Source organism: Miscanthus floridulus, chromosome 12 (assembly GCF_019320115.1).
Source record: "Miscanthus floridulus cultivar M001 chromosome 12, ASM1932011v1, whole genome shotgun sequence".
In the NCBI taxonomy this organism is placed as follows: domain Eukaryota; kingdom Viridiplantae; phylum Streptophyta; class Magnoliopsida; order Poales; family Poaceae; genus Miscanthus; species Miscanthus floridulus.
This window is the reverse complement of record NC_089591.1, coordinates 10,217,334-10,229,816: the sequence shown is the minus strand read 5'-3', so window position 1 is coordinate 10,229,816 and position 12,483 is coordinate 10,217,334. Positions and strand designations below refer to the sequence as shown.

Below are 12,483 nucleotides of genomic sequence, written 5' to 3'. Positions count from 1 at the left end.
TTATGTTTGGAGGCTAACCCAGGCATCCATCACTCTCCTCCCAAAGAAAAAAAGATGCCAACACCGTCGAGGATTTCAGGCCAATCAGTATCATTTCGAGATTCATCCATTTGGAAACTCTGAATTCCTGGAAACGTTGATGACTTCCTTTGCTTCTTCAATTACAGAGCGATTTCTGCATGGGTCCTTCAAATAGCATACCGTCGCAAAACAATTTGATTCTAGCCAGAGGCGCCCTTTCTTGGAGGCAAGGGTATGTTTTAGACCCACCCAAGCAGCAAAACATTCTGCTTCTTCGGCCGACCTGCATCGCTAATCGCTTGACCATCCAGAGAATAAAACCTCGCCCACATGGTTCCTTGCAATGAAACCAAGCCTGGCATGACTAGAGTGGGGATCAAAACCTGCATCCACATTTAGTTTTATCCCGTCGAGGGGTGGTGGCGACCAAGGAACTTATTCTTTTTTTATCATTTTGGGCGGCAAGGAAGGACCCTGTATGGTAAGGGTAACAGATTGCTTTCCCTTTTCCTATGGCTGTCAACTTACTGTTTGGGTTCATCGGTGTGAGGTAATTTCGTAGAAAATCAACCGAGGCAGATATAAGGCTTTCACCTTTCACCCCGTTGGCTTATGCTGAAATTTGGCTTATACTGATGCTTATGTTGATTTGCTGTGAGAGAAAAACACTAGTCGTTGATGGAAAAGTGAACAGGGTGAATATCATTTCCGAGATACCACTCTCCAGAAAAGGAACATCAGATTGGCTCATGTTTCTTTATTGACGCTCATAGATGGCCAACGGGCCAGCCCAGCCCAGCACGGCACGAGCCCGTGCCAACACGGCCCGATAGCCAACGGGCCGGCACGGCATGCCATGCCTCACAGGGCCACGGGCCTGATTTCTGGCCCAGGCACGGCACTATGGGCCGATTTTCGTGTCGGGCCGGCCCGCGAGGCACGACTAATTTCACAGGCCGTGCCAGCCCACGGCCCGCTCACGGGAGGAGGTCGTCCGCTCGCTGGATCCGGTAGTTGCTCGCTAGATCCGGCTGCCACCTCGCCCGGATCTGTCCAGTCTCCACCGTTGTCACGTGCGGGCGCCGCCGGATGGAGGAGAGGAGAGAGGGCGCCGTCGGAGACCTCCCGTGCACGCCATAGCTGGATGCCTGGATCCAGTCTCTCCGCGCAGCGACGTCGCCGGATCTGGCATCCCCGCGCCGTTCTGGCACCGTAGGGAGGAGAGAGGGCGCACGCCACCGAAGGGAGAGAGGCAGAGAGAGGGCGCGCGTGGGTCGGCTGGGGCCAGCGCCGCCGTGCTCCTAGGGCCACCGCGCCGCTGGAGGGTGAAGGTCGGGCGCCACATCTCAGAGACGGAGAGGGAGAGGGCCCCGAGAGCGAGAGGGTTGGGCGCCGCATCTCAGAGACAGAGAGGGAGGGTCGGCCACGGCATCTGGGAGAGGAGGGAGGAGCCTCGAGTGGGGGCTGTCATGGGAGAGAGGGAGAGGGAGCGGCGGGTGCGGGGCGTCGGGTGCGACTGAGGGAAGGGGCGACTGGGTGGGCGAGCGGGGAGTCCCCGCTAATGTATGCGGGGCGTGGGGGGTTGGCAGGCCGGGCCGCTAGCGGGCCGCCTGTTCTGTAGCAGGTCGTGCCTTGCCGGCCCACGTGCCTGGGGTAAGGCCCAGGCACGGCCTGCTCCTCCATGCCGGGCCAGCCCGGGCCCACTAACCGCCGGGCCGTGCTGTTCTTGGACTGGGCCAAAAAAACGGGCCTCAGACCGGGCCGACGGGCTCGGGCTGCATGGTCAACTATATTGACGCTACTGAGCAGGACCAACAACCAGTCGGGTCCTATATAATAAATAAATGGAAGGCTCACTCGGAAGGTCCCAAACTTGTCGGCGGGCTTGTCGAGGAGCAACAGCTTTCGTGCATCGGACCATGGCATGGTATTCGGATTTTGGTTCCAAGCCACATATTGAGCAAGTGGCGTCCGGGATTAAATGACGTTTCAGTCTGTTTGTTTGCACAGCTTGGCCATTTCGGGCCAACTTCCATGTGCAGACTTTTATTTTCTGTGGCACCGGTGTTGTTCAGATCGCCTCAAAATTTTTGTTATCAGCAGAAATGCTTGTGCTGCAGTCATTGGAATTCATCTCTGCTGCAAGTTTGTATGCGCTCCTAACTGAAAATAATCCACTTTTTTCAAAGTGCCAAGCGAGGATATCATCACCCTCATTTTCTGAAATCCTGATGCTGAGAATTTCTTCAGTTTCGTGCTGAAATAATATTTGCTTTATGAGGGCTTCATTCCAGCGTCTTGGATTTTTGAGGATCAGGTCGGACACTCTATGGATTCTGGTAGTTTTTGCCGGTCGAGAAATTTTTAGGAAGTTCGACCGTGGTATCCAATTGTCCCTCCAGATTTGGATGTTCCGGCCACTATTGACTCTCCAAATGGTTTTTTTTTTACATGAATGCTATACAATACACGTGTGTTTTGAAAAAAAAAAAAAAAAAACATATGAATTTTGTATCCGTCCATCGCGCGTTGCAATTTGTGCTAGCGCCTCCTGCGCACACGGGCTGGGCTGTGGGCTGCGGCGGCTTTTTTATTTTTATTTTTAAATCTCGGGAGTCACGCCGTTTTGTATTCATTTCTCTCGGCGGATGGGGGGCGGATGGTCGCCGGCTGCTCCCGTTGCCCCTCCCGTGTGACCGTGCCTCTCGCTTGCCGCACCGCTCCCTTCCCTTCCCGGGGCGAGATCCGGTGGCTGGTGCGCTGGCCCTCCTCGTGGGATTCGTCGAAATCCATTGTTTTTGTGGGTCATTGCTCTCATTTTGGCCGCGGCATTGTCTTCAGCGGGCGGTGGCCGCGTGTTCTCGTTGTTGGCCGTGGCGTTGTTTGAGGCCGCGGCTGCAGCGTTGTCTCAGGCGGCGGCAGTCGTTCCTTTTTTAGTCGGCGATGGCGGCGTTGTTTGAGGCGGTGGAGTCGGCGTTTTTCCGAGGCACCGGCGACAGCGTTGACCGAGGTAGCGGCTGCAGCGGCGTTATCTGAGGAGGAGGCGGCGGCGGCGGCAGCGGCATCCCCCACGGTGCCGTTCTATTCTCTTTTGGTTTGTTCGAAATTTCGAATATGTTCTGCGGTTGCGTCAGTGGCGGCGTTTGGTTGCGGGCTTGGTCGGGGCAAGCTCGTCAGCAAGTTCTGTTCTCGTCTGCAATTCGTCGAATACCTGTTAGGTGGGGGAGACGTAGCTGAGCCTTGGTTGCCGTAGCTTCCTGTTATCCTGTTGCTGCACAGACTGGGAGCAAGGCGTTTCGTAATTAGTTTGTGTGCTGCACAAACAGCTAGAATCCAAAATTACATCCAGAAAAAGTATCGGTGGAGGTGGACTTAACAGCACGAAAATCTCATATTTGGTTGTTGCAGCTTTGTTAACTTGCCTGAAACTCGGGGTAATTGTGTCAATTGACCGCTGCTGATTGTTTATGCAGTCGATCAGGCACTTTTTTGTGCTACTATCCATTGTACACTCTCTTAAAAACAAATGCTCTGATAATTCAACTGCTTTTTATAGCTATAGAAATCAGACGCTTTGCTCTTGTTGCAATGCTTCTTTTGATTGAACATAATTTTATTTCGAATCGGGCTGTTTTTTTTATTGAACACAATTCCACATCTTGATTAACATAATCGTGTTGTTTTTACAGCTTTTCACTGAATAAAAACAAAGTACATAGGAGAGGGAGAGGCTAAATGAAATTAGATTGTACAAAGAGGAATATGAAGGTGAATATACAGCAGCCTGTTTTCAGACAATTAAACAAGTCAAGTCCATAGTTTAGCTTGTTTAACAAACTCCAGCGCTTAGTGATTCCTGGGTTTCCTGAATTCTGCAGTACTCTTATAAATTGGGGCAGCATCTGCATTTTTCTTTAGGATGAACTCTTGTGTACCAAATTAACCTCTGCACTTGAGGGGCACCATTTCATTGCATATTAGCCAAATAATCAAGTTGGGGAAATTCCCCTTGCTCTTTGCCTGTCATACTGTCAATGACTGTATGTCCCTTGGGGTTCAGAGCTAAAAGGAGGTGAATATACAAGCCTGTGTTTTAACAAAAACCATGTCTTCAGTTTAGTTCAACAGGCTCCGGAGAACAGTTAGTCCTCAGGCTTCATTTTGTGTAGAGAAATTAGTCTGTACTAAATTAACCTCTGCACCTGGTCTCTAATTCATTGCATATGTGCCAAATAATTGAGGTTGGGAAATGCTCCGTACTAGTTTAGTTTTTTTAAGCCCCATACTCTTCACCTGTCAGTGCCCATATCCGCTAACTATCGCTGTATAGTTGTATTTTTCTGCCACATCTAGATCTGTGAAGTCACAAGGCTGTGGGGTTGCCGGTTACCACATGGCGACATTGGAGTTGTTGAGTCCTGCTGTATCTCTTTATCCCCAGTGTAAGAATCTCCTAGAAAGAAAAACTCTGGCTTGGAAGAATGCCACTGCTGCTTTTAATATCCAACGCTGGGCTGACTAGGGCCATCCCCCATTAGGATACTTTGAACTATGAAGTTGTTTGCACTGGGACAACAACTGGTGCTTTGTTGAGTTTTTATCATTTTTGGCTTTTCTATTTGCACACAAGTACAATATAATTGCATTATCAAATAGTAATAGTTGCACTAATACAAATGTGCAATTTTCTTGTGTATTGTCTGAATTTTTCAGCATCATTTAGATGGTTTATTCTTTACTCAGTAGAAATGATTATGCCTTCATTGTTATGCAGTTCATAATGTAGAAGTACCATTTTTTTGATTGCACATTTATTAGTAGTAAATTGCACACTTTAACTACTGCAATTATGGTGTGTAACATGTGCAATATCTGATCTTTATAAATAACTTTGTCACTATTTCATGCAATTGTTCTTGCTTTAGGGCATCGATATTCTTCTGGATGGGCTATTTGGGACTAGAAATGGGTCTTTTGTTTCAGTGTAAGCACTGGACAATACATTTTTAAGGAGTGCATCTCATTTCTATTTTAATACAAGTCTTCTCTTTAAGGAATATATCTAATTCGTCTTGAGAATTAGTGTGTGTGTGTTTGTGTCTTTAGAATGCATTTGTGAAGCTGGTAGGGTAAAAACTTTGTAGTGGTGCCAAAATGCTAATATGAGGCCCAACATATATTTCCACATTTTTAATTTGAACATTCTCCAGCTAATCTAAATGCACGATAATTAGTTTGGGTCTGACGTTGCGGTTGCAGCTTCAGTGTAAGAACCAGCCATTTTCCTGATCCTACACTTATTGAAAGTCATGAGTTTACTTTGTTGCTGTACATGTTGTCTATATACTTTGTGCCTGCCCACACCAAGTTTTTGTCATTGTTCTTTCATAGAAAAAAAATTCTATTATGATTTGTGCTAACACATCTTGAACTTTGTTAATTGTGATTTGTGCTAGCACACTCCTCTTATTTGTCCTTGTCCTTTCATAGAAAAAAATTGTCTCTTGTGATTTGTGCTAACACATCTTGAATTCTGTTAATTGTGATTTGTGCTAACTACATGAGTAACAAAGGCATTTGTTTGTGGTTGTGGACTAGGATTTTCATGCCAGGGGTTAGCTGGCTGGTAACTAAGTGTTACTGCATGTAGTTGCACTAGTATTGTTGACATCACTACTCATGCAAAAGCTATTTGACTATGAATGACATTTTCTAGTTGATAGAGGATAGGATCCTAAGTAAGTAGATTATAGGTGGCCATGTTAACACATGATATTTAACTAAGCTCACATGATATTTTCTTTTTTGGTTCTTGCGTGCTTGTAGAAGTGCTGGGTTAGCTACTTGATTTGGTTAGGGCAAAGTTAATCGAAGCGGGTAGGGAAGTGATTCAAATCTACTAATTTATTGGGTTTGTGTGTTATCCATTCAGAGTGCACAATATCAGAAGCTCTATATGAGATAGATATCTGATATCATTTCAGACTTAGGTGGTATCCTACATATTTTGGCACTTCTTTTGTTTGTATTCTCTAAATTCAGCATTAAGTCCATTCTGCTGCATCATAGATTTCATTAGAGGCCGCTTCTGGACTGCAGTTTTGAAGTTATTATATAACTGTTCTCACAATGAAGTTGTTTACATAAGTTCTCACAATAAAGGTCCGCAGTGAGCCAAGCTGGAACGCCAAAGGCTCGTCCAACTGCCTTAAAATCAAGGGTGAGCCATTTGAACATAAGTTTTGTGCTTACTCAAACCAATTTTTTTCCTTGTCATTTGTGTTGGGATGTGTGTCAGATTATGTTCATTCATAGTCACTTCTGTCCCTGCCGCACACCACAGTCCACGACACTAGTTGATTTTTTTTGTATTTGGGAGGAGTTGCTTGTGTCTTTGTGTGTATGCGTGTGGAGGAGGCACAGGTGTGTCAGTGTTACCACGGTTTGCTTGCCTCTAAATCCTAATTGATGCACATTCTTTGTTTAAGCTGCAGTAGCCATCATGCCTAATTGAGCTCGGTCTCTCTACTAACAATGACATTGATGAAGCATTTTTGTTTTACCCTGTACTGCTTGTGTATAGCCTCATCCTCCTGTAGTTTTGGATAGCTGGGCTATCTTGTGGCTGTTGTAGTGGAATAGTAAGAGCTCACATCTTTTAATTGTGTGTTGCATATACGCATACACTATACAAGAAAGCTGTGTTTAGTATCCATTTCTTGATTGCACATTTATAAGTAATAAATTGCACACTTAAAATACTGCAATTATGGTGTTTAACATGTGCAATATCCAGTCTTTATATATAACTTTGGCACTATTTTGTATGGGAGGCGTGCGTCGCAGCTGCTGAAGTAGATTGACTCCTCTGAGGCTGATCAGCTTGCGCCATTCAACGTAATTCCCACTTCTCTGTACTCACCTGCAGTTATTAGTTTGGAATCAGAGTGATTGCTGATTTTTATCTCGTTTGTGTCTATGGCAGGCCGCAATTTTGTATGATCTAGTGTGTTCTGTGTTCGATGGGTGAAATTGCGTTAGAAAACCTTTTGTATCCTCAGTCGAAAGTATTGCTTTGGTAGCACCTAAAAAATCATAAATCGTCAAATCAAATGACAAATATTGTTGGTTTGGCTGACAGATGTTCCTGCAGAGTTAAATAAATTTTTTGAGCTACTGAGCCAGTGCCTTTTAGACTCTTCTCGCTTCTAAACATGTTAGTTAGTATGTGCTATCCAAATTTGGAAGAAACTCGTATTGGACCTGGACAACTGGTTTAATTCTCCATCAGGTTAGACCCTGTCCATACCTATGGATTTACATAAAAAAGAGATCACTACATGTTTCATTATTTCATAATCATATTTTTTTACCATGTGTATTTTGATATGGATGTAAACAATTACATGTTATGACATCTTTAGAAGCAAACTAAGGGTACTAGCTGCAATATTGTTTACTTGTCATTATATAGTGCAAAAAAGGTTGAAAATATTTATACAACTCTTCCATTATTAGAAGCAATGTGACTTTGACAGCAATAGTTCCTTTTAGTTTCTTTTGTACCTAAAATGTAATCTCTGAAAATGTGCAGACTGATGTGTTTGATCAGGTGATTAGAGAGTGCAGTGAGCGCAATTCACAATTTCAATCACTGATCAGGTAAATTGTACCCTACATTCCTACTAGAATGTTGACCATCTGGATCCAAAGTTACCCTGATTGATAGACATTTCCAATGCACAGTTTACTGACAAGGCCTGGCTTATGACAGGAAAATGGTGGAGCAAAACTTAGATATTGAGACAACTAGAAATGAGGATCACTATGGTGCACCTATCCACCATCTTTCCCTGCTCCATAACAAAAGATGCCTTATGGCTTACATGTACATAACTAAAAGTTCTCAGATGAGCTAACTTTTTGTTTCTCTGTTTTATGCTGATAGCACATGCTTAAATTTGATTTTGCGTGTACTTTAGCTGAATGAATTCTATCCAAACAGGTACAATCGAGCAGAAGTTATTCAGAGTTTTAGATGGAAAGTTGGCCCTGTGCTTCCTCATCACATACAAGAAAAGCTCCATTTCTTAGAGAAAGAGTACTTCAAGAACCACTCTGCAGCCATTAAATCATACATATCGGAGATGGATATAGATTTGACAGTAGTATGGTGTTTTTTCTATTTCTTATGCTTTACTCGGGATGAGAGATTTATCAGACTTCTAATACCCTTTATTACAGGACATGGTTCCTCCCAAGGATCCTTACATTCAGGTTCGGGTGCTGGAGGACATTGGTGAAGTATCTCTTGGTGACCATTCTGTATCATTGACCAAGACCTCACTCCATTTCCTAAGGCGCACAGATGCTGAACAATTTATATCACAGGTTTGCTGTCTGTTTCTTTGTGATAGCTACCAACTTTGAAGCATTTTGTTCTGTACTTGGACCTGCTTCTTAAACTATGCATCTGTGAACTGATTATCTTACAGGATGTGTGGCGCTTGTTCTCTTCAGTGCTGCTGCCTGATGGAATATCACCCTTGTGATGCTTGAAGAGACTATTTTCAACAATGAAAGGACATGTCATCCTGGGTCTGAAGGGACCAGGTACATGAGACGTGTACCAGGGAGCTTCTAACTAGACATGTTCTGTACCAGGGAGCTTCTTGTAACTAGTCGTGGGTGATGATTACTTGCTCTAGATAAATGAGTGAAGTTTATAATATCTCTATTAGTGACAAATTTCTTCATGATGTATTACTTTTATAGTAGATCTTACAACTTTGTAAATTGTAAATCAGTCTTACTAAAATTCATTTCCTCTGTTTATATGTGGATGCCTTTTGGTCAGTGTGCCATCTAAGAAAGCAGATGTTGATAACAGTTTTACTTGTGTATTAACATTTAGTTTTGCTCAACTTAGAAACTTATTTTTCCTATGCACAAATTTGATTTACTTCTTGCACTCAATGCTGTAAAATCACAGTTCTCTCAGAGTTCACATTCTAACTTGCTCTTGCAGAAGCTGGTTCATTCCACCTCTGTATCACATCGTAGTGACCTTTCCATCTTTGCCATGAAGCAAGATTAGTGCACTTCTTGCAGGAAAGTTCATGCTAGCCAGATTTATGTATTGTTCTGAACATCACTTAGTTAAGGTTGCCATCTAAGAAAGCAGATGTTGATAACAGTTAAGGTTTTAGTACAGTCTGTGTTTGTGATTGCTTCCTGCTGTTACTCTGTTGTGTTGCCGTCTATGACTCTATTCTCGGCTCTCGCTCAGTAATTCCAATGAGTGCCGAATGTGTGCGCCACGCTAATCTGAATCTCTGCCCGACGCACTCTGAATGCAATTTGGACATGTCACAAGCTCTGTTGTTTTTCCTTTTCTGAATGCAATTTGGACGAGTCGCAATCTCTGTTATTTTTTGTTTTCGGAAACGAAGCTCTGCTTTGAATAACCGTTTGGTTGTCAGTTGCCAGCATTAGTGTTACAGTGTCACATGTGTATTGTAATTGGCTAATTGCGTTACTCGTGTTTATCCTTAAGTGAAACTTGTGAGCATTCTGATTGATCCTACAGGTGTCAGAGAAGCTCCTAGTGTCCCATGTGTTTTTAGGCGGCCAACAATCGTGTGCTAGCTTCTCCTAAAATACATGGTTTTTTATCTATTGGAATTCGTATGTTTTTTAAGCAGCCAACAACCATGTGCTAGCTTTGGCTGAAACACATGATTTTTCCTCATTTACAAATCGTGTATTTTGCAGCTAGCAAACAACCATGTGCTACCTTTTGCTAAAACACATGGTTGTTGGATAGACAGACTCTTTTTTAAAAGCTCGAGACTACCATGTTCAATGCTTTTCCAAGTCGGTGAAGAATTTGCTGGGAAGCTAGTGTCTAGCAGACTTCCATGAGGGAAATATTTTGTCTTAAGCAATCTCGCGCATAGGCTATCAGGGAACTGTAGGAGGCGCCAGGCTTGTTTAGCAAGAAGAACTTGGTTGAAGATGGCTAGGTCCTGGAAGCCAATGCCACCTCTGAGCTTTGGTTTGGTAATTTTATCCTAGGCAAGCCAATGAATTTTCCTTCCCTCGTGTTCATCTCCCCACCAAAAGTTCCTTATCAATTGCTCGAGTTCATCACATGCAGAGAATTTAAAGGCACTAATAGCGTAAGTAGGGAGGCTCTGTAGGACAGATTTGACAAGAACCTCTTTTGCCCCACTTGAGAGGTATTTCTCTGAACAGTCATTTGCACGCTTACTGAATCTCTCTTTTATACTTCGGAATTTTTCTTTGACCATTCTTCCTTCTGGAACCGGAAGACCAAGATATTTTTCGTCCGCCTTTCTGTTTAGTGTTTCCCACCAGCGACTGACTGTCTCAATGTTGCCCTCAGAGGAATTTCGTCCAAATAGAACACTGGATTTGTTTTTGCTGATGAACTAATTTGTACTCTTTTCATACATGCTCAGGATGTTTTTCACTAATAGAGCTTGCTCTTCATTAGCTTGAACAAAAAGAAGGCTATCATCAGCAAACAACAAGTGAGAGATCCCCGGTGCATTCTGGAAATGTGTAGCTCTTTCAGCTGACTTGTAGAAATTTCTTTATTTAATATAGTAGATAAACCATCTGTGACCAATAGGAAAATATACGGAGACAAAGGATCTCCTTGTCTAAGGCCTCGAGATGGTGTGAAAGAGTCGAGCATTTGACCATTGAGGCGAACTGACAACTTGACTGTTTTTACACATTCCATCACCCAATAAATCCATTTCCTATCAAAACCCAATTTTTCCATTGCCTTCTCAATGTAGTTCCAGTCAACTCTGTCGTAGGCTTTAGCCAAGTCCAGTTTATAGGCCCAGAATTCACCCCTTTTGTCATTGCAGTGTTGGATGACATGGAGGCATTCGAAAGCTATGATAGCATTGTCTGTGATCATGCGTCCAGGAATAAAAGCACTTTGGGTTGGTGCAATAATTCATTCAAAATGGGACGGAGTCTGTTAACCAGACATTTTGAGACCACCTTGTACATGACATTGCACAAACTTATTAGTCTGTAGTCTTTGAGCTCCTTTGCATCTTTGTTTTTTGGAATTAGCACAATTACTGTATCATTCACACCATCAGGCATATGGGAAGAAGAGAAGAACTGTTTTACCCCTTTAATCACATCATCTTTTAGAATATCCAATTTCTTTGGAAAAATCTAGCTGGGAAGCCGTTGGGTCCTGGGGCTTTTAGAGGTCCTATCTGGAACAGAGCATCACTTATTTCCTCGTTGGAGAAATCCCTGCAGAGATTTGTGTTCATGTCTGCATTTACTCTCATCTGCAGGTGTTCAGTAATTAAGTCAGGTAAGATTGAGTCATCTTTTGTGTACATATTTGTGAAGAAATCAGTTGCCAGCTTGCCCATTTGTTCTTCATCTATCACCATGTGGCTGTTGTTGTCTTGCAGACTTGAGATCCTATTTTTCTTAGCCCTCCAGGATGCCTTCCTATGAAAAAACCTGATGTTTCTGTCCCCTTGCTTTAGCCATAAGGCTCTGGAGCGTTGGCGCCATAAGATTTCTTCTTTGTATAGCAATTCCTCCACTTCAGCTAAGAGCATTTTCCTTCCTCCTTGGCAGTTGGCGTCTGTTTTTGTTGCCAGGACTTCTAGTCTTTTTGTGTAAGTGTCCAGTTTCCTTGGAACTGAACCTATTGTCTTTTTGCTCCAGGTTTTGAGATCTGACATAACCCCTTGTAGTGATGATGCAATCTGTCCTAGATTCTCATTTCCCCCCTTCTCAGCCAAGCTTCTTTAACCGTGTCATCTAGAGTAGGTTCTCTCTCCCAAAAAGGCTCATATTTGTAACACTGTTTAATGTTTCTGTGAGCCTGAGGTTTGAACAGATTGAGTAAGACAGGTACATGGTCGGACCGAAAGCTTGGAATGTGTTGGAGGTAAGCATCTGGGAGTGCCAACGGCCATGCTGGGCATGCAACAGCCCTATCAATCCGGCTTTTAACATTTTTAGGACCCTCTTGTTTGTTGTCGCAAGTCCAGGGCAGACCTGTAAATCCCAAGTCATGGAGATTACAGTATGATAGGACCTATCTAAAACATCTCATCTATTTTTCGCCTCTGCGGGATGAGGAGAAATGTTCATGCTGCCACATTGTTTCATTGAAGTCGCCGATCAAGAGCCACGGGCCATTTCCCATGGGTTTTATTCTTCTCAACAAATCCCACATGATGTGCCGATCCTGGACTCTAGCCTCCCCATAAACAAAGGTACATCTCCATTTTATTGATAGGGCAGGGAAGAAGACAATGTTTACATCGATGAAGTGAGGGTCTAACTTTTTCAGCTCTACTATTACTTTGTCATCCCGGTACAAGGCGAGTCCACCACCCTTGCCATCACTAGACCTCACCAGTACATTATTTAACCCAAGTC

General features: G+C 43.6%; 1 protein-coding gene across 11 annotated transcripts; it reads left to right on the top strand.

Moving 5' to 3' along the window:
* Positions 1-1,555: 1,555 nt before the first annotated feature.
* LOC136497139 (uncharacterized) lies at positions 1,556-8,862 on the top strand. Of its 11 annotated transcripts, none has more exons than XM_066492931.1 (7): positions 1,556-6,918; positions 7,007-7,312; positions 7,634-7,683; positions 7,796-7,909; positions 8,027-8,189; positions 8,266-8,412; positions 8,517-8,862. In XM_066492931.1, exons 4-7 carry the CDS (start codon positions 7,800-7,802, stop codon positions 8,571-8,573), a joined length of 477 nt encoding a protein of 158 aa, XP_066349028.1. In that variant the 5' UTR covers positions 1,556-6,918; positions 7,007-7,312; positions 7,634-7,683; positions 7,796-7,799; the 3' UTR covers positions 8,574-8,862. The 11 variants fall into 11 exon arrangements, 6 of the variants coding, with proteins under 6 accessions (XP_066349028.1, XP_066349026.1, XP_066349027.1 ...); XM_066492929.1 differs by having other exon boundaries at positions 7,616-7,683; XM_066492928.1 differs by having other exon boundaries at positions 2,683-2,776; positions 2,863-6,918; positions 7,007-7,683.
* The last annotated feature ends 3,621 nt before the right edge of the window (positions 8,863-12,483 follow it).

Coding starts and splice junctions, on each gene's coding strand:
- LOC136497139 (XM_066492930.1), top strand. CDS start 7,800: ATGGTGGAGCAAAACTTAGATATTGAGACAACTAGAAATGAGGATCAC. Junction 7,910..8,026: donor AGATGCCTTATGGCTTACAT/GTACATAACTAA, acceptor CTATCCAAACAG/GTACAATCGAGCAGAAGTTA. Junction 8,413..8,516: donor CTGAACAATTTATATCACAG/GTTTGCTGTCTG, acceptor ATTATCTTACAG/GATGTGTGGCGCTTGTTCTC.